The 25,066-nt window shown below is 42.3% G+C and overlaps 1 protein-coding gene across 5 annotated transcripts in view; it reads left to right on the top strand.

Annotated features, from left to right (window-relative positions):
* Positions 1–25,066, top strand: part of HEMK1 (HemK methyltransferase 1, mitochondrial release factors N(5)-glutamine) — a 259,343-nt gene that overhangs the window by 52,093 nt on the left and 182,184 nt on the right. For 3 of the 5 annotated variants that reach the window (XM_078661300.1, XM_078661299.1, XM_078661301.1), the window contains exon 2: positions 15,613–16,013. In XM_078661300.1, coding sequence (XP_078517426.1) covers positions 15,771–16,013 — 243 coding nt within the window. In that variant the 5' untranslated portion in view covers positions 15,613–15,770. Of the gene's footprint in view, positions 1–8,607; positions 8,695–15,612; positions 16,019–25,066 lie in introns of those variants that run through there. The other 2 variants (XM_078661298.1, XM_078661302.1) reach the window with 2 other exon arrangements.

The raw sequence follows: 25,066 nt of genomic DNA, 5'->3' as shown, positions 1-25,066 counted from the left end.
CTCACCCTCACACCCCTCACCCTCACACCCCTCACCCTCACACCCCTCACACCCCCTCACCCTCACATCCCCTCACCCTCACACACTCTCACCCTCACACACACACCCTCACACACTCACCCTCACACACTCACCCTCACACACTCTCACCCTCACACCCCTCACACACCCTCACCCACCCTCACACACCCTCACTCACCTTCACACACTCTCACACCCTCACCCTCACACCCCCTCACCCTCACACCCCCTCACCCTCACACACCCTCACCCTCACACCCCCTCACCCTCACACCCCCTCACACACACTCACACACACTCACACACACACCCTCACATACCCTTACCAGCATAGCATAACAAAACATAGCATAGCATAACGAAACACAGCATAGCATAGCATAACATAACAAACAAAAGCATAGGATAGCAAAAGCACAGCATAACAAAACAAAGCATAGGATAGCAAAACACAACAAAACATAGCATAACGAAACACAACAAAGAATAGCATAACAAAACACAACAAAACAACATAGCATAACAAAACAAAGCATAGCAAAATAAAGCATATCATAGTAAAACAACAAAACATAGCATAACATAACAACAAAACATAGCAGAACAAAACATAGCATAACAAAACATAGCATAACAAAACATAGCATAACAAAACATAGCATAACAAAACATAGCATAACACAGCAAAACATAGCATAACACAGCAAAACATAGAATAGCATAACAGAACAAACCATAGCATAACATAACAAAGAATAGCAAAACAAAACATAGCATAGTAAAACAAAACAAACCATAGCATAACATAACAAAGAATAGCAAAACAAAACATAGCATAGTAAAACAAAACAAAACATAGCATAGCATAACATAACGCAACAAAACAGCAGAACAAAACAGCAGATCATAACAAAACATAGCAAAGCATAGGATAGCAAAACAAAACATAGCATATCATAGTAAAACAACAAAACATAGCATAACATAACACAACAAACCATAGCAGAACAAAACATAGCATAACAAATCATAGCATAACAAAACATAGCATAACAAAACATAGCATAACAAAACAGCAGAACATAACAAAACATAGCATAACACAGCAAAACATAGAATAGCATAACAAAACAAACCATAGCATAACATAGAATAGCATAACAAAACAAACCATAGCATAACATAACAAAGAATAGCAGAACAAAACATAGCATAGTAAAACAAACCATAGCATAGCATAACATAACACAACAAAACAGCAGAACAAAACAGCAGAACATAACAAAACATAGCAAAACAAAGCATAGGATAGCATAGCAAAACATAGCATAACATAACTTAAAACAAAACATAGCATAGCAAAATATAGAATAGTATAGCATAGCAAAACATAGAATAGCATAACAAAACAAAACATAGCATAGCATAGCATAACATAACACAACAAAACAGCAGAACAAAACAGCAGAACATAACAAAACATAGCAAAACAAAGCATAGGATAGCAAAACAAAACATAGCATAGCAAAACATAGCATATCATAGTAAAACAACAAAACATAGCATAACAAAACACAGCAAAGCATAACACAGCAAAGCATAGGATAGCAAAACACAGCAAAGCATAGGATAGCAAAACACAGCAAAGCATAGGATAGCAAAACACAGCAAAGCATAGGATAGCAAAACACAGCATAACATAGCGCATAACATAGCGCATAGCGCATAACATAGCGCATAGCGCATAACATAGCGCATAACATAGCGCATAGCGCAGAACATAGTGCATAACATAGCGCATAGCATAGCGCATAGCATAGCGCATAGCATAGCGCATAGCATAGCGCATAACATAGCGCATAGCGCATAACAGCACATAACATAGCGCATAGCGCATAACATAGCGCATAGCATAGCGCATAACATAGCGCATAACATAGCGCATAACATAGCGCATAACATAGCGCATAGTGCATAATATAGCCCATAGCGCATAGCATAGCGCATAACATAGCGCATAGCATAGCGCATAGCATAGCGCATAACATAGCGCATAACATAGCGCATAACATAGCGCATAGTGCATAATATAGCGCATAGCGCATAGCATAGTGCATAACATAGCGCATAGCATAGCGCATAACATAGCGCATAGCATAGCGCAGCGCATAGCGCATAACATAGCACAGCGCATAGCGCATAACATAGCGCATAGCGCATAACATAGCGCATAGCGCATAGCATAGCGCATAGCATAGTGCATAACATAGCGTATAACATAGCGCATAACACATAACATAGCGCATAGCGCATAACATAGCGCATAGCATAGCGCATAACATAGCGCATAACAACGCATAGCGCATAACATAGCATAATAGCGCATAACATAGCGCATAACATAGCGCATAACATAGCGCATAGCATAGCGCATAACATAGCGCATAACATAGCGCATAACATAGCGCATAACATAGCGCATAACATAGCACACAACATAGCACATAGCGCACAACATAGCGCATAACATAGCGCATAACATAGCGCATAACATAGCGCATAGCATAGCGCATAGCATAGCGCATAACATAGCGCATAACATAGCGCATAACATAGCGCATAACATAGCGCATAACATAGCGCATAACAGCGCACAGCGCATAACATAGCGCATAACATAGCGCATAACATAGCGCATAACATAGCGCATAACATAGCGCATAACATAGCGCATAACATAGCGCATAGCGCATAACATAGCGCATAACATAGCGCATAACATAGCGCATAGCGCATAACATAGCGCATAACATAGCGCATAACATAGTGCATAACATAGCGCAGCGCATAACATAGCGCATAGCATAGCGCATAGCGCATAACATAGCGCATAACATAGCGCACAACATAGCGCACAACATAGCGCATAGCGCACAACATAGCACATAACATAGCGCATAACATAGCTCATAACATAGCGCATAACATAGCGCATAGCATAGCGCATACCATAGCGCATAGCGCATAACATAGCGCATAATAGCGCATAGAGCATAACATAGCGCATAGCGCATAACATAGCGCATAGCGCATAACATAGCGCATAACATAGCGCATAGCGCAGCGCATAGCGCATAACATAGCGCATAACATAGCGCATAACATAGCGCACAACATAGCGCATAGCGCACAACATAGCGCATAACATAGCGCATAACATAGCGCATTCATAGCGCATAACATAGCGCATAACAAAGCATAGCGCATAACATAGCGCATAGTGCATAACATAGCGCATAACATAGCGCATAGCGCATAACATAGCGCATAGCGCATAACATAGCTCATAACATAGCGCATAACATAGCGCATAACATAGCGCATAACATAGCGCATAGCATAGCGCATAACATAGCGCATAGCATAGCGCATAACATAGCGCATAACATAGCGCATAGCGCATAACATAGCGCATAGCGCATAACATAGCGCATAGCGCATAACATAGCACATAACATAACATAGCGCATAGCGCATAACATAGCGCATAACATAGCGCAGCGCATAACATAGCGCATAACATAGCGCATAGCATAGTGCATAACATAGCGCATAACATAGCGCACAACATAGCGCATAGCGCATAACATAGCGCATAACATAGCGTATAACATAGCGCATAACATAACATAGCGCATAGCATAGCGCAGCGCATAACATAGCGCATAACATAGCGCATAGCATAGCGCATAACATAGCGCATAACATAGCGCACAACATAGCGCATAGCGCATAACATAGCGCATAACATAGCGCATAGTGCATAACATAGCGCATAACATAGCGCATAACAAAGCATAGCGCATAACAAAGCATAGCGCATAACATAGCGCATAGCTCATAACATAGCGCATAACATAGCGCATAACATAGCGCATAACATAGCGCATAGCATAGCGCATAACCTAACCTAACCAAGCATAGCGCATAACCTAACCTAACCAAGCATAGCGCATAACCTAACCTAACCAAGCATAGCGCATAACCTAACCTAACCAAGCATAGCGCATAACCTAACCAAGCATAGAGCATAACCTAACCAAGCATAGAGCATAACCTAACCAAGCATAGAGCATAACCTAACCAAGCATAGAGCATAACCTAACCAAACATAGAGCATAGCCTAACCAAGCATAGAGCATAGCCTAACCAAGCATAGAGCATAGCCTAACCAAGCATAGAGCATAGCCTAACCAAGCATAGAGCATAGCGTAACCAAGCATAGAGCATAGCCTAACCAAGCATAGAGCATAGCCTAACCAAGCAGAGAATAGCCTAACCAAGCATAGCATAGCTTAACAAAACACAACAAAACATAGCATAACATAACAAAACACAGCATAGCTTAACAAAACACAGCATAACAAAACAAAACATAGCATAAGAAAACCAAACATAGCATAGCCTAGCAAAGCATAGCATAGCATACCAAACACAACAAAACATAGCATAGCATAACAAAACATAGCAAAACAAAGCATAACACACAACCACACACACACAACCACGCACACACAACCACGCACACACAACCACAACCACACACAACCACACACAACTATCTATCTATCTATCGCCCTCACTCTATCTGTCTATCTATCTATCGCCCTCACTCTGTCTGTCTATCTATCGCCCTCACTCTATCGGCCTCACTCTATCTATCTAATCTCCTTCACTCTATCGCCTTCACTCTATCTATCGCCCTCACTCTATCTATCGCCCTCACTCTATCTATCGCCCTCACTCTATCTATCGCCCTCACTCTATCTATCTATCGCCCTCACTCTATCTATCTATCGCCCTCACTCTATCTATCTATCGCCCTCACTCTATCTATCGCCCTAACTCTATCTATCGCCCTCACTCTATCTATCTATCTACCTATCGCCCTCACTCTATCTATCTATCTATCGCCCTCATTCTATCTATTTATTTAGATACTGATCGCCATCACTCTATCTATCGCCCTAACTCTAACTATCTATCGCCCTCACTCTATCTATCTAATCGCCCTCACTCTATCTATCAATCTATCAATCTATCGCCCTCACTCTATCTATCGCCCTCACTCTATCTATCGCCCTCACTCTATCTATCGCCCTCACTCTATCTATCTATCTATCGCCCTCATTCTATCTATTTATTTAGATACTGATCGCCATCACTCTATCTATCGCCCTAACTCTATCTATCTATCGCCCTCACTCTATCTATCGCCCTCACTCTATCTATCGCCCTCACTCTATCTATCTATCTATCGCCCTCATTCTATCTATTTATTTAGATACTGATCGCCATAACTCTATCTATCGCCCTCACTCTATCTATCTAATCGCCCTCACTCTATCTATCAATCTATCAATCTATCAATCTATCGCCCTCACTCTATCTATCGCCCTCACTCTATCTATCGCCCTCACTCTATCTATCGCCCTCACTCTATCTATCGCCCTCACTCTATCCATCGTCCTCACTCTATCTATCGTCCTCACTCTATCTTGCTATTGCCCTCACTCTATCTATCTTGCTATTGCCCTCACTATCTATCTATCGCCCTCACTCTATCTATCGGCCTCACTCTATCTAACACCCTCACTCTATCTAACACCCTCACTCTATCTAACACCCTCACTCTATCTAACACCCTCACTCTATCTAACGCCCTCACTCTATCTAACGCCCTCACTCTATCTAACGCCCTCACTCTATCTAACGCCCTCACTCTATCTATCTATCTATCGCCCTCACTCTATCTATCTATCTATCGCCCTCACTCTATCTATCTATCTATCGGCCTCACTCTATCTATCGGCCTCACTCTATCTATCGGCCTCACTCTATCTATCAGCCTCACTCTATCTATCGGCCTCACTCTATCTATCGGCCTCACTCTATCTAACACCCTCACTCTATCTAACACCCTCACTCTATCTAACACCCTCACTCTATCTATCTATCGCCCTCACGCTATCTATCTATCGCCCTCACGCTATCTATCTATCGCCCTCACTCTATCTATCTATCTACCTATCGCCCTCACTCTATCTATCTATCGCCCTCATTCTATCTATTTATTTAGATACTGATCGCCATCACTCTATCTATCTGTCTAGCTATCTATCGCCCTCACTCCTATCGCCCTCCCTCTATCTATCTATCGCCCTCACTCCTATCTATCGCCCTCCCTCTATCTATCTATCGCCCTCACTCTATCTATCTATCCCACTCACTCTATCTATCGCATCACCACAGCATCACTCAGCACCACCACAGCATCACTAAGGGGCACAACAACATCACTATGCGCTACCACAGGATCATTGAATGCCACAGCATCACTAGTCGCCACCACAACATCACTCAGCGCCACCACAGCATCAATCTGTGCAACCATTCAACAACAACTGGGTCAAATATGATCTCTCAATGTTTCAAGCTTTATTACAAATGTCACAAAAAGAGGTTAGTATTTCACTTCTGTGCTTGGATTTTCGTCACAATAAAATACACTGAACATATTCTTCACAAAAGTTATTTTCAAAAGTTTAAGCTATTGCTATTATAAATTACAAAACTTTTATTTAAGTATTAATTATTTAAAAAATTCAAAGCCATTGTTATTTGTAATATCAATACATCTAAGTCACGTGAATACAACACATATTGCATTACAAATGCTATAGGTGTCACAAGTTATAACTATTGGCATTGTAAATGACAAAGCTATTATTTTTGCTATTTTCAAAACCAACACATATATAAAAAATGTGTCATTTACAATACCAATAGCTCAAACTTTCCTAATGCGAGACCTTATGCATTGCAAATGCTTGTTGTTTTTGCGGTTTCACTACAGACAGTTTTAGACATCTATTGCAGACTGCAATTACAACCTGTACTTCAACATATACTTTCAATGGCTTTTAGGTCTGCCCCTTTCTCATGATTGGATGGCTTTCTTGCCTATTTTAACCCTCTGCTCCTTATTTGACGGCTTTACTCCCTATTGTGTTTGTCTCACTCCTGTAGTGTTTAGGTTTAACTAATTTTTTTACTTCACTGTAACCTTCCACTGCTAGTGTCAGAGAAGTAATTTTTCTTTGATTATTTTATTTCACATTTGTGAAAAATCACTACATGGGAGTGAATGTACTGCTCCTTTCTCTTGCTTCCTGTCGAGAGTCCTTGCAGTTTGCACGCTCACCCTCTTGCATTATGCGCCACCCATATCTCTCTCTCTCTCTTTCTCCTTCTGCTTCTCCTCACCCTCCCGTCACCACTATTGCCTCCCACACTGCCTCAGAACTCCTTGCTACCTCTCTTCGGCACAGAGTACTGCTGGTGCTCTGTATCTCTCTCCGCACCCCTTCCCCCCACCTTTCTTCCACCACCCACCGTTCTCTGCTCACCACTACTATTGGCTTGGCCAGTGCACTTGTAAAATTGATCCAGCTTTGGCAAAGCCAGCAGCCGTGGCCATCCATCTTGGAATGTTATTTTCTTTACTTCCTATCTTGGAAGTATAGAAAATAATGTTTGGCTATCTTGGAATATTCTGTTTATACTTCCAAGATAGGTTCATGTTTGATGTGGATCCAATGAGGTGCCTGTTTTGGAACTATATTTTTTATAATTTCCTGATGGATGAAAATTATTTTCTGCACACTCAATATGGCAGCCTCATTGTGTTTACTCCTAATGTGGCAGCATCTTGGAACTATGGAGAGGACCAGTCCAAAATGGCCTTCCGCCGCTATGAGCTTCTCCATTATTGGAGCAATTTAACGAGCAATGACAAATCCAGTAGTGACAAACAACAAACCTAAGCAAAATGAGGCCGACGGGCTTTGCCAGTGCTTACTTTAGTAGCTGTATCCACAGCACTCTTAGTAATGCCAACTTCAGCATTCAAATTTAGGAAAATGTCATGGTACGAGTTAAGACTTTGGCGGTGGGAGGGTTCTCCAGCACTAAGGATAAAATGTATACATTAACTATCTGTATTTTAGAAAACGAATTCTTAATGATTGTGCTGGTTCATTTCTTTGTACTATAAAAGAAAAACATTTTCTCTTCAAATTTCTGCAACCACAGAAACCATTTGGTATTTGACAGCATTTTAGGCTAGCTTAGCACTAGCTGGCAAAGTTTTGACACAAATTTGTATTATCCATGTTTTGAATCCTTAATACACTAGCTGCTCAGCTTGCATGCTTCTTTTCCTTTTTGAGGCGAGGCCGAAGCTTAACCCACATGTAGATTTTTATGCCTGCTACAGTTTTCCCTTAGACATTGTAATGCATCCATTGGTATAGTCCAGAACATGCAGCATAGTTTAATAAAATGGACAGTCTGTGTTGTACATCTGAGACCCTGCCAGGCTATTGTATTTTTGCGGATCTGTTTCTCTTTTTCCCTATATGTCCTCAGCTTTGTCAATGGTTTAGGGGGGGGGGGGGTCAAAGAATAATATGTGCATTGCATGTGTCAACCGAGTTACAACATCTACCCTTACTTGCCTCCTAGGCCTGCATTGAGTATTGCCTCAATTTAAATTCATGAAATACTTTTAGCCGAGCAACAACTTTAGGACCTGACTTTTGCAAGATGTTGGTAAGAGCTTTTATCTATTAAAGGAAATCTGATTGTGCAGGGAGATTACTGTAAATGAACGCATATGTTTACTTTGACATCGCTCTGATGCTGACTCCACTAGCCTTATTAATTCTATGTCAAGAACCAAAGTTCTGCATGGTCTGGCTACATATTAGGACCACAATTCCTTGTACTGCAACAGGTGGTCGGTGGCCCTGGCAGTGGAGCACCTAGTTCTGAGGCAGGGGTGTGGGGGGGGGGTAGGGGGGCGGGGGTCAGATACGTCGACATCAACTGATTGTGCAGCCCCAGCAGACATGCTGTTTCCCGCTCAAGGGTGACTGAACATTATTCTCCTTCTCTCTGCACAACAATATACTAACGACCTGTCTTTTCCATTGATCCAAAATGTCTTCTTGCCAATGTACCCCAACATCCTTGTGGCAGGGTCAAATACTTTACTGTTTTTCACATCATCCCTACTCCCTTCTGGTTCGTGTGAGTGACCACTTTAACAGTTCTCTTTCTGATGCAGGTAGCAAATGCAGTGATTCTTTCAAGTTGTTCATGGTGTAACAGGTCACTAATGTCCCCAGTATTTGCAACTACAAGCCAGAGGTAAATACAGAGATTACAAACCTGAATTACACATTGTTGACAAAAACACACACAAGAACACCCTTACACCCTACAATGTACAAGTGTCTGAATTAGTGTACACACTTCCTTGACATTTGTAAGGCACATGTACAGCAGTTTCCAGAGTATTGCCAGGGTCCTTAACTACAGAGAGTGCCCGATACAAGCACTTGACATTTTTTGCCTTGCAGGACAACGTGTAGAACATGCCTCTCTTCATATGTCTGCTGCAGACTTCCATAACTGAGCTTATTTCAAAAGTATACATCCAGTTCAATATGAAATGCTTTGTAGTGTATACTAATTTCTACGTTGCACACTGCTGTGTCAAGACAAGGGGGCAACATTTTGCGTGCGAGGACCACAACATGGTTAATGTGGGTTTCGGTGCAAAGTTTACAAGGACTCATGGCATTTCAAAGGTTGTGTGCACTTCAGAAGTGTTTCGGGGTGGGATGTTTTAGATGGGAGTTACTTAGGGGAAGCAGGCTGGTTAAAACCTTGTGCTAGCCCAGTTGACAGGGTAGGTTGTGAGGGCTAGGTACTGTGCTTGCCAGTTGTAAATAGAGCACAGTTTTAAATAGAGCAGCCTTGTACACTTGAAGCAAGTGGAGTGGTGTCATCAATTTCTCCCAATCCGGGCAAGACTGCGGGTAGCGCAGCTCGCTCCGCTCTTGGGGACATTTGGGAGGAAAGAGCGTAAGGACGCGGTTATGTGGTGGTTGTAGGACCACCCACATAGTTTTAATGTGTACAGCAGCGAGCCTACTTTCTGTTGCACCTGCCACTGAGTGGAAGCTCACCGACCGCCCTGGTACATATGACTGGAGTATTGGTTTGGGTGATTTGTTGTTGGAGTCCTGTTATTGTTCTGTATTGATGTCGCTGAAGGGCAAGCAAAGGAAGGTAAACTGTTGAGCTGATTAGGGGAAGGATTAGAAAAAACGTAGTGCTGGCCGTACAAATACTTTGCAACGTCTCCTCAATTAGAGTAACAAATCACCTATTGATTGAGGATTTGTATGGTATTTTTATTTATACCTTATGAATTATTCATTTTCAAACAAAAAAATAGTTTGACGAAAAAGACATCCCGTATATACACAATTATTCAAAAAACTCAACAGTACACAATTATGACACTACTACATAAAACATGAAGCAAAACATTTCATATGTACATTTCATATGTACATTTGCACAATATTCAAATTTGGTCAATATCATATATACATTACCAAAATGTTCATATTATTGATGCAATTCCAATCAAGGAATGGTGAACACAATTAAGAAAAAATCAAGAAAAAATCAACTGGAGAACAGATGAATCAGTAACATGCACAATCTTAATCAGTGAAAGAAAAGAGTACACTGAATCAATGTTTCAGTCATTCAAGAGTGCTATTCTCCAATAGGCCGACGCGTTTCGAACTCGAGATATGAATTAACGTGTTCTCATCAGGGCTGTGTGATTTTCCTGTTTGATTTTGTGCAAAAAAGAAAGAAAAAAATATATACATAAGTTCCTGAATAAAAAAGCCTCTATAAAATGCTCCAATGTGAACTGTAATTGCAATGGGGTTACCTTACAAAAGGCCGTCGCACTTTTTCTATAGGGTTTCAGTTGAGGGGTTCAGTTACTTGTTGTGGTCCCTGCCGGGGTTTCTGAAAGAGGATCAATTTATGCCAGGATAAAGTCAGTTTGTGATGCCAACAGCGTGCACCATTTTATGGACATTTGTGACATTTATTACCTGAAGATGTTTGCATGGGGCATCTCAGGTAATTACACAGGGGACTTGTGGCGTGCCCACCGGTACCGGTTGCGAGCCTAAAAGGTTAAAATGAGGTGGAATGTAAAAGATACTCGTTTCTTGCTAGACCAGGTATGCAAAGTTTTAACTAAGCAACGCGTGTACCTGCGCTTCGCTTCGCGTGTTTTCAAAACCTCCGTCGGTTATGCTGGTGTTTCACGGCTGATTTTCAGGCAGGTCCGCGTGGTTTAATGCAGTGCGGGACCTGCAAGCGGCAACATAGGATGTTTATACCATTATTACCAAAAAGCGCTGGCTTCTAGACTCACATTATCATAATGCAAGGCGACAATTATTCTCAACAGGCAGACGCTTGTACCTTGAGTTCAGGTCACGTATTTTGAACTGCTTGTTGCGAGTTTAGGGCTGCATCACTGAAGACCAAGTCAGAGCGTGATCGAATCTGCAGGAAAAACGGGCGCTCAGTCACTACCTGATTTGTTTATAAAACATACCTGATTCAAGGCGGTAGTGGTTACTAGAGTTCACTTACTTTTTAGCTTTGTATTAAAGGCTCTCCTTCCAAGTGCTGGCGACAAAACATCAATGCGCCATGTTGGAAGGGGGGTGGGTACTATATTAAGTCACCTGACCTCAGGAATTGTGGGGCATGTAGTCCGTGGATATGTCATTATGTTTCTGAAGTGGAGATTTACATTTATAATCTTGAAATTTCAGACATAGAGTTTAGCCCAGTCTGGTGGCTATTAAATCGTAATATCAGGTAAGCTTCCTTTTTAAGTAGAGCATCATCAACATCAAGGACTCTTCTATTGTGCCCAATTGTGTGCAGGACTGTCCATTTGAAGTCCATCTCTGTATGCCCCTGATCCAAAAAATGTTGTACCATGGGGGCGGATGTGACTTTATTCTTAATGCGCGATCTATGTTGGGTGACTCGGGCATTAATTTGCTGGTTCGTTTTGCCTATGTACAGTTTGTTGCACATGCAAATGATTGCGTAAACCACATTTTTGGTTTTGCAATTGCTGAAGTTTTCATTTTTCCATTTTGTATTTCTGTGGGTGAATTCACTGCCCTCGATCGTTGTGTCACACGACACGCAGGTGCCACATCTATGGTGGCCCGTGATCTGTTTCAAGCCCCATGCTGATAGCAAGTCATGTTTAGGTTTATCCACCCTTATATCAGCACGAACAATCTGTTGTCCGATGCTTTTGTTTTTTTTAAAAGCAAAGATAGGCTTCGGAAATGGGCATTCCAGCTCTTCAAGCAAATGCCAGTTCTTAAGTATAGTCTGTCTAATTTGGTGGGCATGGGGGCCAAACGTTGTCACACACACCATTTTGTCTAGTTCCGGTTTGGTTTTGCGTTCGAGTAGGCACTCTCGTGGAGTGTAACGTGCCCTCTTGCATGCGTGTTTGAGCAGTTTTCTAGGGTATCCCCTCGTCACCATCTCTTCGCAAAAATTCTTAGCATGTGAATCAAAATCTGTAATCTCTGGGCAGTTCCTCCTTATGCGGAGCAGCTGCCCATAGGGCAAATTCCTTGGATGTGCACTCTGATGGTGGAGGATGGTATTTCTGTCAGTCTCTTTCTTAAAAAGAGATGATTTGAGACGTCCTTCCTTACATTTTATTTCAACATCTAGGAACGTCATCGTAGCATTGCTCTGTTCCATTGAAAACTTAATGTCCGGATGCTTATTATTGAGCCACTGATGGAATTCAGTCAATTCGGTGTGACTCCCCTGCCACAGGAGCCACACGTCGTCAATATATCTGAGCCACTGTTTAATGTGTTTCTTGTATGGATTATTGTTCTCCACGAATTTGTTCTCGTACTCAGCCATAAACAGTACGGCCATCTCCGGCGCATAGGGACAACCCATGGCTGTCCCCTTGATTTGAACGAAGAACTCATCGTTAAAGCGAAAATAATTTTTCTTCAACGTGAGCTCAGCAAGTTCTAAGATGAAAGACGTGGGAACCCTATGTGGTCGTATTCTCCTATCTAGGTATAGCTCCATCACCTCTAGTGCTTCACTTTGAGGGATTTGCGTATACAATGATGTCACGTCCATTGTAACCATGATTTCGGTGGAGGCGTTAAACTCCATGTTTTCAATTTTGACCAGGAAATCCGTGGTGTCCTGTAAGTATGATTTAACAGTGGTCAAAAACGGTTTCAAAAAATAGTCAACGTATTTGGACAGCGGTTCCAGGCACGAGTCACACCCTGAGACGATCGGTCTTCCAGGGGGCTCTGCTGGGTTCTTATGTATCTTGGGCAGGCTCTTCTACGGCGTAATCACGTGAAGGGGGCTATCACGTGATTACGCCGTAGAAGAGCCTGCCCGTGACGATAAGCCGAGATCGAATGCCAACTTGCTTTCAAATTGAAGTACTAAGGAAATACTCCCACTGAGGACGACAACGCACGTAGACGCTGATTAGTGTCTGTGAAAGACGTCCAGAAATTCTGGACTGTCAGACTGGTGCTCCATTAGGAATCTCAGTTGGGATCCAATTCTCGAGGGGTCAACGTTAGATGCAAATTAATACTGTCCTGAAGAAGATCTTGTGGAGTAAACAATAAAGACCGAAACGTCGACTTCTAAGTCCAATTCTCCTTTCAAGATTGATGAAACCAGTGACTTGCTTTTAGTGTCATCAGTAGTCATTGTATTTTTAGATATTTCAGTTTGGACTTATTATTCTGATGTATCACAGGAGAAATTGTTTTATTCCTTGTTCATCTGAATGCATTTTTTGATTAACTGTCATGATTAAAATGTACCCTTACAAATTGTGTACAATAAGAAAATAATAACTTTTTGATAAAAAAAGATTTCCTGTGTTGCTGCTTTCCTTTCCACAACTGTGTGACAATATTACTCTCTGCTTTAGAGGTACAACTAACGAAGATTATTATCAGATACCAATGAAACTGGGTAGAATATTCAAGTGATAATTGAATTCGATCTCTGTAAATTGTTCTTAAGCAAATTCCCTTGCTGGCCATTTCTTTAATTTACATTACTTGCCCGAGCCCGCAAGGGTATATTGGGTTACCCACCCTTCCTTTAATCCAAAGGAAAAAGGGCATCATGTACGTGGCGATGGTAACATTGCATACAAGCGCATACTCACTGAAGCCAGGTAAGGTCGGTCATCTGAGGGTGGGCATAGCAAATCAAGCATACCACAACAGGTATCTTGCAACTCAGAGGACATAATCTTGAACATCATTAGGCAGTCACCTAAAAGACTGCATCTGCACCAGCAGAGAGCAGATATTTGATAATGAAGTCCTCAGTACTCGTGCTGATAAACACACCCTGACTACTGTACTGCTATTCAGGACAATATGAAAACAAATTCATATATCCTTCTTTAGGCAGTGCACAACAGGAAAAATCCCCTAAGTAAATGTACTGTTTTAACAACGGGGCCTCTAGCGCTAGATCAGATGGTACATTGCCTTAGCTGTTAGACAGGCATGGATTTGGGTCATCCTAAAGATCTAGAGCTAGCTTCTCTGCATTTTCTGTGCTTCATGTGATATTAGTGATATCCTGAGCACATACATCCTTACTCTATCTGAGAAGGCTAAGTTGCCTTGGGAAACAACCTTTACAATGCAACTTTTACAACGTACTACCATTACAATAAAACTTTTACAACGCATGCAATTACAACGCAACCATTACATCGCATGACACTACAACGCACACCAATACAACGCATGTCATTACAACTCATTCATTACAACGCATACCATTACAACGCATAACATTACCATTCAACACTTACCCTACTGTTGCACCCCCTGGAGTTAGAAGAGTAATTTTACCCCTACACTATCCAACACTTACCCTACTGTTGCACCCCCTGGAGTTAGAATAGTAATTTTTACCCCTACACTATCCAACACTTACCCTACTCTTGCACCCCCTGGAGTTAGAATAGTAATTTTACCCCTACACTATCCAATACTTACCAAAACAGGCAATGTAATGTTATGCGTTGTAATGGTATGCGTTGTAAAGGTATTATGCGTTGTAATGGAATGCGTTGTAATGGATGTTGCGTTGTAAAAAATGCGTTGTAAAGGTATGCGTTGTAAAAGTGTGCGTTGAAACGTCATACATCCAGTTGCCTTTAGTAGAGTCGATCTGCATTATGTTGCTGGCGGCAGGAGTGGATGAATGTTACATCTTCTGGGAAATGCTGCTATTTGTCGGCTTGAATATTTGAACCCAAATTCTTTCCTACTCCCTTGTATCATTGAGAATGTCCAAAATAAAGTTTAATTGGACCATTTCCTTTTTCTTCAAAACCACCTTCATTTTCTTCCTGCCGTAAGATTTGAGGTCCCCATTTATTGCCATACGAAAGGTCAAAATGAAGAATTTGAAGCCCATGAGGCTCTTGAATAGGAATTGTAGTATTGATCCCTTTTCCTGGGATTTGCTTTACCTTAATAATTTTGACACTCTCTGTCCTTCTCTTTCTAGGCAATGATGCTCCAGTGAGCTGACGACTGTGCAACGTTGTACTACCTCCTCTGGAATTCTCCAGGTGCACTTGACCCGATAACAAGGTGCAGAAGCGCCCTCTGCCACCTGCTGCAGCCTGATTCAATTCAATCTAAATTAATGTCTCCTTTGAAACTATGCGGTTTCTCCTCATCAAGAAGATGGTGGGCTTGCTATTTGGATGCCGACCGCTTGGAGGTATCGCTTCTTCGAGATTCAGGCAGTCACTAACCTTTTATAGATTTAGGAGTGATGGAACTGTGCTGGTGGCTCCGCAGGACTTGGTCAAGCATTGGCAGCGAGTTTTCGAGGCTCATGGAATCCCAGAAGCCCAAGAGTCCAGCGAGTACATTGTATCATTTGTCCTTGGAGCCAAAACAGTTAAGTAAGAGTTTTCAGGGACATGGGGCAAGGTGGCCTGTAAAGCAGGAAGTCATATTAGGGATAGATTTTCTGAATTTCTTTGGCCTCTGCCTCTTTCTCTCTGCTCTCTGTTGTTATGTTATGTTCTCTCTTTATCTTTGTCTGTCACTCACTCTCTCTACAGTCAGTCCTACAATGATAATAAACTGTGCCTTATTAAAACGCATCTCCTTCACCAATAACACAAATAATTGGTCTTATGTGCTTTTTGTATGGCTCTGGTATTAAAAGTGATTTACTTATTACAATGTATATAACGTTATTATTAATGAATGACAATGTACGCCCCTAGCCTTCAATAACCTGGACATTCATGTACGAATAGTCTGCACCCCTTATTGGCCCATGCAGTGTGGTTCCATTTCTGCAGCACTGAGGTGTCATTTCCATTATTTAAGATTAAAATCCTAACTTTTCGTAAAAAAACTGAAAATTGCTAATATCTGGAGTAAAAAGGCCAGGAGCGTTTTCATTGTACCATTGAATAGACTACAAATGACTGTTTGTAAGATACCTTTTAATATTCTGAGTGACTGCCTGTCCATAGTCGTATATGCCTCAGTTTGTTTACATCTAATGACAACGCTGTAGCAGTGTGGTTTGCAGATCTGTAGTTAACTGTAATCTTTCCTACCCCTAGCAGTTCTGTGTGGGATTAGTTTGTCCTCCTGAACTTTTGATTTGAAGTCTCCCACCTAGGGTGGAAAGGCCTGCTTAGGCGGTTGTAGATTTGTGTTTCCGTTGAATTGCATAGGAATATTGTCCAGAATTATCCTTGTTGACCTGAAGCTTCAAGCTTCTATAGCTTTAGTAACATGAACGATTTAGCTTATTGTAGTCAATCGTAATTTTGTTCTTTTTTAGTTTCTTAATCAATGCTAAGTCGGTCCATACATAATTACTTGTAGCTCGGAAATTCCAAATACTTCAGTGCTAGAACTAGACTAGCTGGACTGGCCAGTGCCCACTGACAGCCAGTACTCTAAGCTATCTTGTCTTATATGCCATTAATTAACAAGCCTGTCTTCACCAGAGTAGCCATTTTGCTTATAATAACAATTCTGCAGCTGTAAATCTGACCATTTTACTTTTAGCTATACATTTCCTTGTTATGGATAGTAGAGTATGGAAGGTTAAGTGCCATTTTGAGCAGAATCAATAGTATTTATCAGGTTCTGAATAATACAGGGATAACCCTTGATCATGCAGATACAGATAGCAGACTCTATGTCTGAAAAGAAAAACTGATTAGAACACTTTGCCTGTCACCGTGAGGGTAGGGGGTAAACAGCCATTTCAACGAGGCAGTTACAACGCAAGTCATTACATCACTACGCATACCATTACATTGCATGCGCTTTTACAACGCATGCGATGTAATGGAAAACCACATCGTTGTGAGGAAACTGAGGCTGTTCCGTTTCCTCACAACGACGTGCACCACCATCAACATATATTCGGGTAGGGTGGGATGTGATGGAAGGAGATTCAGAATCTTTCCTGGGAAAGGAAGAAAAGGATTCTGCAGTGGGTCATGCCTGGGAATGCAGACGCGAGGCAGTGTGTTTCTGCAGCTTGTCACAACAGGAAAAATGGAGAAAGTCTTTAGTTTTTTGTGATTTAAGTAAGTAGAGAGAGTTAACCCTGAGTAATTGTGGTTGAATGGGAATGAGAGCAAAATATAACAGTGAGTAAATTTGGAACGACTTGCCCTAAGTGGCCATGGATATGCCCTGACGTGGCTCCCTTGCTCACTATGCCACTAGATACAAGCTAGCCTCGCTGCTGAGGGGTGAAACCCCGAAACTGGTCCCAGGATGCTTGTTTCTGGTCCAGGGAGGACTTGGCCTGGCAGGTCGGGCTGGACTGTCTGTTCCCTTAGGGAGCATGATCAAGACTGATTTTCATATGGCTGGGTCTAAACTGGAATGGCGTGCCAAAACACATAGGATTTACCCAAGATATGTGACTGGGGTGAATGTTTGATTGGTTAACATTCCATCCATCATCTGTTATATTTGCACAATAAACTGGGGCAGAGGATTGGGAGATCACAGTATATTGATGTGAGGTGTGGGAAGGCGGGGCGGTTTCGTGAGTTAACATTGTGCCATAGAAGCACTGAAGGACCATTGAGCATGCAGTAGATGCCTTTGTAAATGCTGTCTTTTTACCCCAAATAAAGTACTTTAATTACTTACCCGGCATAGATGCCAGCACAGAGAACCTTCTCCTCTGTCAGCTAGTCTTGTATGCCCTTGCTGTGTATGCACCCCCTACTGTTGTGTTGTGCTCCACTGCTCTGTGGCTAGTTTTGGATTTCATAAACACCATTATATGCATGTTTTTTTGTTCATTTTTTGAGTAGGTGGTATAAGAGTGCTTAATATGACATAGCATACTTCAAAGATTATAAGCAAGCAAATGGTGAACTCCTGAGCTCTGTAGCTAGGTTTGCACTACATAAATAACCTTATATCCGTGTTTGTTTTCTCATTCATAGTTCGGTAAGGTGGTATAGTAGGATACAGCATACTATACAGACTGTAAGCAAGCAAATAGCGAACTCCTGGGGGCATGCAGGGGGTTAACAAGGATTCAAAACATATAATTGCGGCTGGGAGAGAGAGACTACAAGACCATTATAGGCATGAAATAGAAAGCGATGTTAGAGCCCAGCTGGGAAGCACTGGTGGAGACAAAGTATAGTTAAGAATTGAAGAGATTATGGAAAGTGATTTACAATGGGTTACTAGGAGATTAAGCTGAGCCCTTTACAGCAATTTGTGAATCACAATGGCACAACTATATTTTATCTATAAGGGAGCAGTTGTGTTCTAAAACCAATGAGTGAGAATCACTAGTGGATTGATGGTGATAATATTGAACATCTGATAGAGACTACTAGCCGCAGATCCCTTACCTTAGAATATTCCCCAGGTTTCAGACTGGATCTGGAAACATTTGACGAGCAGTATCTCTGCGTGCAGGTTGGTAGCATTGGTCGGAACTGCCTGGCACTGTCCGCAATGGAAATGGAGTGCGTAGAGCCTATATAGGCACCACCCCAGAGTGCTGCTATCAGTTCTTTTCTTTCTGCGCCAATCAGTGCAGATCCAGAGAGAGTTACCCACAGTCACTTTTTGACTGATCTTTTTGCGACCTTTTCATGGGTATTATTCTGAGACTATGTCTCCTTGTGTGAGGATGTTCCCCGAAAAGACAGGTTTCAACGCATGCGGCGCCTGTCATCACCAGATGTCGATTACGGACCCGCATTTGGTTTTGCTTTAGTGTTTGGAGTGCGATCACGATACCAAGACATGCAAGATTGCTGCGCCATGCATCCAAACGTATTGAGGGAGCAGTTCTTCTACCTAGTCACTGACTGACCCTGCAACATTCCAGATCTCGGTCAGGAGGAAGGTCCGGAGATTGTTCATGGAGCCGTACCTGGCAATCTTCGTCCCACTCTAAGTCATTGGAAAAATCAAGCAAATCCCACAAGAAAAAGAAGACGAAGAGGTCTCCGACTTTGCCACACAAGTCTTCCGATAAGTGCGAGGCCATTGGCACTCTAGGCCTAGATCTGTGATGGAGCCTGCACCTGGGCCATCTTCCACCTCCCTGAGTTTCCGGAAGCCGGAGTGTCCTCCACCCAGCTAAATGACTTATAGGAGGCCATGTACCTCCTCTTTGGGCAGCCCTACCCCTCTGGAGTGCCCAGGGGCCCACAGGTCGTGGAAGGAACCCTACTGGCTTTCTTCTGGCGGACTCGCCCTTGGCGCTAGTCGGGCCCTAGAGATCCAGTGATGGATCCAGATTGGTGCTGGTCAAGCGACCTTGACCTTCCCCGGCAAACACTCCACTGCCGGCACCACCGATTCCCAGCGGTGGCCCCTCCCACATCATCATTCCCAACTCCGACACAAAGTTGGACTGACGTTGTCTGCCACTGGTTCTGGCGTAGACTGGAGGCAGTCTCCCCATGTCCAAGCCAGTGCCTTTTTTCCTTGATAGGCCTGTGTTGTGTGATGATTGGGAAGGGTCTGTGGTCCCTTTTGGTTACAAGACCTTAGAGGATCCTGGGGACACCTAGTATGAGGATCTGAGAGATGCCAGTGGCCTGGGCACCTCCCCAGACACTGGCCTGGTCTCTGCCAGTCAATATACACACAGGGGGTCTAATGGGAGAAAGAAACCCAACCAAAAATGTACTCCTCCCTAACTATATTAAATCCACACAATTTATGTTTGTATGTAAAGGGAAAGGGGATCAAGGACAAGGGCCGTCCGTTGGAGAATGATATCTTGAGGAAAAGAAGTCTCACTCATCCATAGGTGACATGCTTCATCAATGGGTTCTCTCCTCACACTTGGACCGCAAGTACTCCCTTTACATGGGCAACATGTTTCTGCCCTTTTCGGGCCATGCAATGTGATATGGGGCATTCATCAGGACCAAAGAATTAATTTCACTCTGCGATGATGATGGTAATAAAACCTGCTACCGGCCTCAAGGAAGTAAGCTAGCTGATACAGAAAATGGCCCACTATATAAATCATGGGGTCCACAGATGTACTTGTGTGCTCACTCTACCAGAGTCAAGGCTGCAACCACTGCATTAGCTCGCAGAGTTTCGGTCCTGGGTATCTATACAGCAGAAATGTGGGCTTCCTTGCAAATGTTTAGGAAACGCTATTGCCTGACAGTCAGGTCCAGCATGACAGTCGGTTTGCCTGTTCTGTCTTACCGGACTTTTTAGTCTAATCCTTCTCAAACCCACCTCCGGGGAGGTATTGGTTGGCTCTCTATTCTAGGGTAAGGAATCTGTGGCTAGCAGTCTCTATCAGAGGAACAAGGTACTTAACGTTGGTAATGCCTTTTCTGGTAAAGTCTCTGTCTAGCCGCTTATTCCTTATCAACCCTACTGTCCTCTCCGCTCTGCGAACAGATTATAATGTAAAGAGCGCGCCCTTTTAAGGGACCTAGCTTTGCCCACCACGGGTCAGTGTTCCTCGTTGCTATGCGCTTCTGGTGTAGAAAGTTGAGAAAAGAAACTGACATCTGCGCACTGGGGGGGCACCTGTTTAGCTAAGCACGACACCTGTCATTTCCGGTACGAACTATACCACACTGAGCCAAACGACGGCACCTACCGTTGCGAAGGGGTACTGCTCGTCAAAAGTTTCCTGATCCAGTCTGATGCCTGTGTCATAGTCTAAGGTAAGGAATCAGCTGCTAGACAGATTCTCTACCGGATAATGTGTTTACCGAAGGTAAGTAACCTATTCATCTCTTTACTGCTAGTGAAGCTCTTGTAGAAAAAAACAGACAAAGAACATCCAGGCCAAGGTTGTAGATGGAGGAATATGTCAGCTCTTTAACCTTCGTAAGCACATTCAGTTCAGGGAGCTCATTAGAGAATTCCATGGACAGATATGTAATAGTGTATCTAATTCTAAAATATATAAATACATCCAGTGCATTTGTGTCATCGTGTGCTTTACAGTGATCCAAGGTGAAACATTGGCTGCACTGATTTATTACTGACCTATTTTTTTATCATGTGGTTAGCAAGTGATTTCTTCTGTGTCACCACTATTGCAATGGTTATGGCAGAATTGCCCACTAAATTCTGGTGCATACAATTGATGAATGTCTGCTTGTTTTCCCCAGTGTATGCCATGCTCTATCAGTGGAAGCATCATAGTCTCTCTGTGGTCTTGAATATGGATACATTCTGCCAAATTAGTTTGCAAAGTACTTTGTCCCTCAGATTGGGTTCCACCAATATGTGTGCAATGAGTGGTGGGTGTAGTCCCAATATCCACATAGTAAGCCTGGGCAACTAGATATTATCTATGGATGCAGGTCTGGAAACACGCACTCTTTAAAGGGCGGCCTAAGAATATCCCATCACAATCTGCCCTGTTTGTTGACCCACATAAAACAACTTGGTGGTGAGCGCAGGGTTCTAAGCACGGATTTGGATAGCAAATTTCAGATGTTAGCAGATAGATAAAGCGTTTTTGGAAGTATGTCCATTTTATTAAGGGCTACTGTGATCCCTATAGATATCGAGAGTCGCTTCCATTTCTCAGTTTGCGTGCCTTTTTAATCCATTACTGGGCCATAAATATCTCTAATCACCATATTGATGTCTTTATGAATCTTGATGCCTAGATATCGCACTGAGTCAGTGCACCCTCTCAGATCGTATTTGTACGCTGGGTACATTATGCAAGGTAAAAAAGTTCAGATTTGGACCCATTTATATTTACACTTGAGTATGATCAATGTATTTATTTCCCATATCACTTTTCAGAGATTGATTTCATCAGGTTTTCTTATCAAGAGTATATTGTCTGCATGCAAGTATATATTTGTAAAAGTTTGCATTATGTGAGAGTGTTGCTCCCTCAACCTGCATGCCAGCGGTTCCATTGCAATTGAAAACAGTCAGGGGTACATGAGGCATCCCTGTGGTTAACTTGATGGATTTCAAAAGTTGACTTGCAAATGCAATATTCATATCAAATTCTTTAACAGACACTGGAGGGCGAGGTGGAGGGGGGGCAGAGACTGTCCCATGCCTAAAAAAGTCCAAAGAAATTTCAGCTAATATCATGAATTGAGTTAATGGGCTATTGGCCAAGGGAAGCTTGGATTGAAGTTTGAGAGAATGACTTTATATCACACCTGGAGGAAGGATAAACCAGTTGGGTAAGAGCGATAGAACAAGCCTTTTGGGTACAGCTTATACGTGTAAAGTATTTTGACAATGGGAAGCGCACACTGAAAACATATTTTGTTTGCAGCAACAGAGCTATATTATTATATGACCAAACTAAGCTGGACTTACTAGACTATCATCTTATATTTATAAAGGCTTTATATGGAAAAATGATGCTACAGCACGTTCTGTCCCCAACGCGGAGACCAACCGATGATTTCCAGTAGTCGAAGCCTGTGCTTATACACTCAAACTTTTATACCTTTTCAATCTCTGTGCAGTTATATTACTCAAACATACAGAACGATGCACAATATATATATTTCCTGTTGATTACGTGCTACTTTCTTTTGCAAAGACGAGACTGCAAAGCATATAGGATTATTTTGAACTGCTTTGCCAATTCAAGGAACATCTGATAACCTTGACATAGGCCAAACTGATGGAAATCGAGCCAACAAAGAATATAACTTCTCACGGCCAGTATGGAGGTTTACAGTTGGATAGATTTATGGCTGGTGTCTCCAGTTTAATCTCAGTGATAGAATCGTAAATAAGGGGGAGATAATCCGTGCTGGAAATAAGTAGGGAGTTCTACTATGGATGGTGCAAAGACCTGGAGGGTTCGGCAACTTTATGAGGCAGAGCTCTGGGGCGGTACAAAAACATAAAGAGTCTAGAAATTCGAGAATGAGCATCCTCGTAGAAACTGTTGGCCCTCCCAGAGAGTATGCCATCAGTTAATTTCATTGTTTTAGTTGCTATTACTGAAAGGAATGGATCAAGAGAGAGTGTGTAGACCTTTTAGTTTTGTGAACAAGGATCTAGATGTGGCCACGGTTACATTTTTTAAAAAGAGGTTAAAAGACATTAATAACCTTCTTTTCAATCTTTATTCCAAACACCTTTAAAACCAGCATGTGTAACCGAAGAAATATTGGTTGCTAAAGTAGATAATTGCTATCCCTAGAATAAAAGCATATGATGCTATACTATGACTCGAGACCGATTGCACAGTATATGAGCCCTTAGATATATAAGAGGCAAAATGGACTTTGATTGGATTACTCTGTCTCAATACAGAAAACAGAATGCATCCTTTAGAACAGACACAGCATATTAATATAATGCAAAGAAAGGGTACTCAAAAAATGGCCGCTCTGTTGCAACCTCGAAGATACATTGGAACATTTTAATTTGTAGGTCCTTTATACTCTAAGAATAGAAAAAATTAGCTTATTTTGGTAATGCTTGGGTTACAAATAAGTACAGTGAGAAGTGCATTATTACAGTGTAGCAAGTTGAAAATAACACGGTCATTTTAGGAGTGTCAAAGTAGTTTGGAGCATCTTTGCCCTGGAGATAAAGGGACCACGGTTTGGGGTGAAATCTGAACCCATTGGAGTTATGTAATATTGCGATTAGATCTGTTGTAATATTTTATGAAGACTGTGAGGAAAATAGTGGTGGTCTTGCTTACCCTTTAAATTTTCATATTGACTTTGAAGATGTATATTTTATTACTTTGTAAATTATCTTCTGTTGACTTTTAAGACAAAGGATGACATTTTTTAGTTTGTAAATGGATATCCACAGTTGATATTGTTCTGTTATGTTTTTCATTATGTGTTTAACCTCTTGGATGCTATGGGAATTCCCCTGCTGTGCTGGGATTTCGTGATCCTTATTGGTTCATGACGAGCTGGGCTCGTCATGAGCGTGCGAGGAGGCTACTGCATGACGAGCCCAGCTCGTCATGAGCGTGGAAGGGGTTAATGGATGTATTCATGAATATGCATATAATTAAGCACATGACCTAGTATGTGGAACAGGAGAGAGTCCACATGGCACCTATTGAGAAGAGAGTCCGTGGCATGTTGTGTGACTGGGACATGAGTACAGCCCAATCTATGTGGGATATTTGTAAAGCGCACTGTTACTCTACCCGAGTGTCCTGGCGCTGTAGACCGCTGGGGAACCCGTCCTGGTTTTCCCTGTGAGATGGTCCCTTTCTGGGTATCTCCAGGGTGAAACCAGGCATCCCCGGCTATGACCTGATGAAGGGAATGGAATGGTAGTCCATTGTGCATTTTAGTAGGAAGGAAGTGGGTGACTACCTGCGGCGGCTGGCAACATTACAATAGGGTGGGGCACGATGCTCAAAACACTCACCATATATGTCGGCCGCAGGGTCTGAATGCGGTCTCCGTCCTGGCTCTCTCCTCCTCTGTGTTACATTGTTTGGAAAGGGAGGGACTTTGTGCCTTGTACAA

This window comes from Lissotriton helveticus, chromosome 9, assembly GCF_964261635.1.
Source record: "Lissotriton helveticus chromosome 9, aLisHel1.1, whole genome shotgun sequence".
NCBI lineage: Eukaryota > Metazoa > Chordata > Amphibia > Caudata > Salamandridae > Lissotriton > Lissotriton helveticus.
Note: the sequence above shows the minus strand (reverse complement) of the source record. Positions and strands in the feature narration are given on the sequence as shown.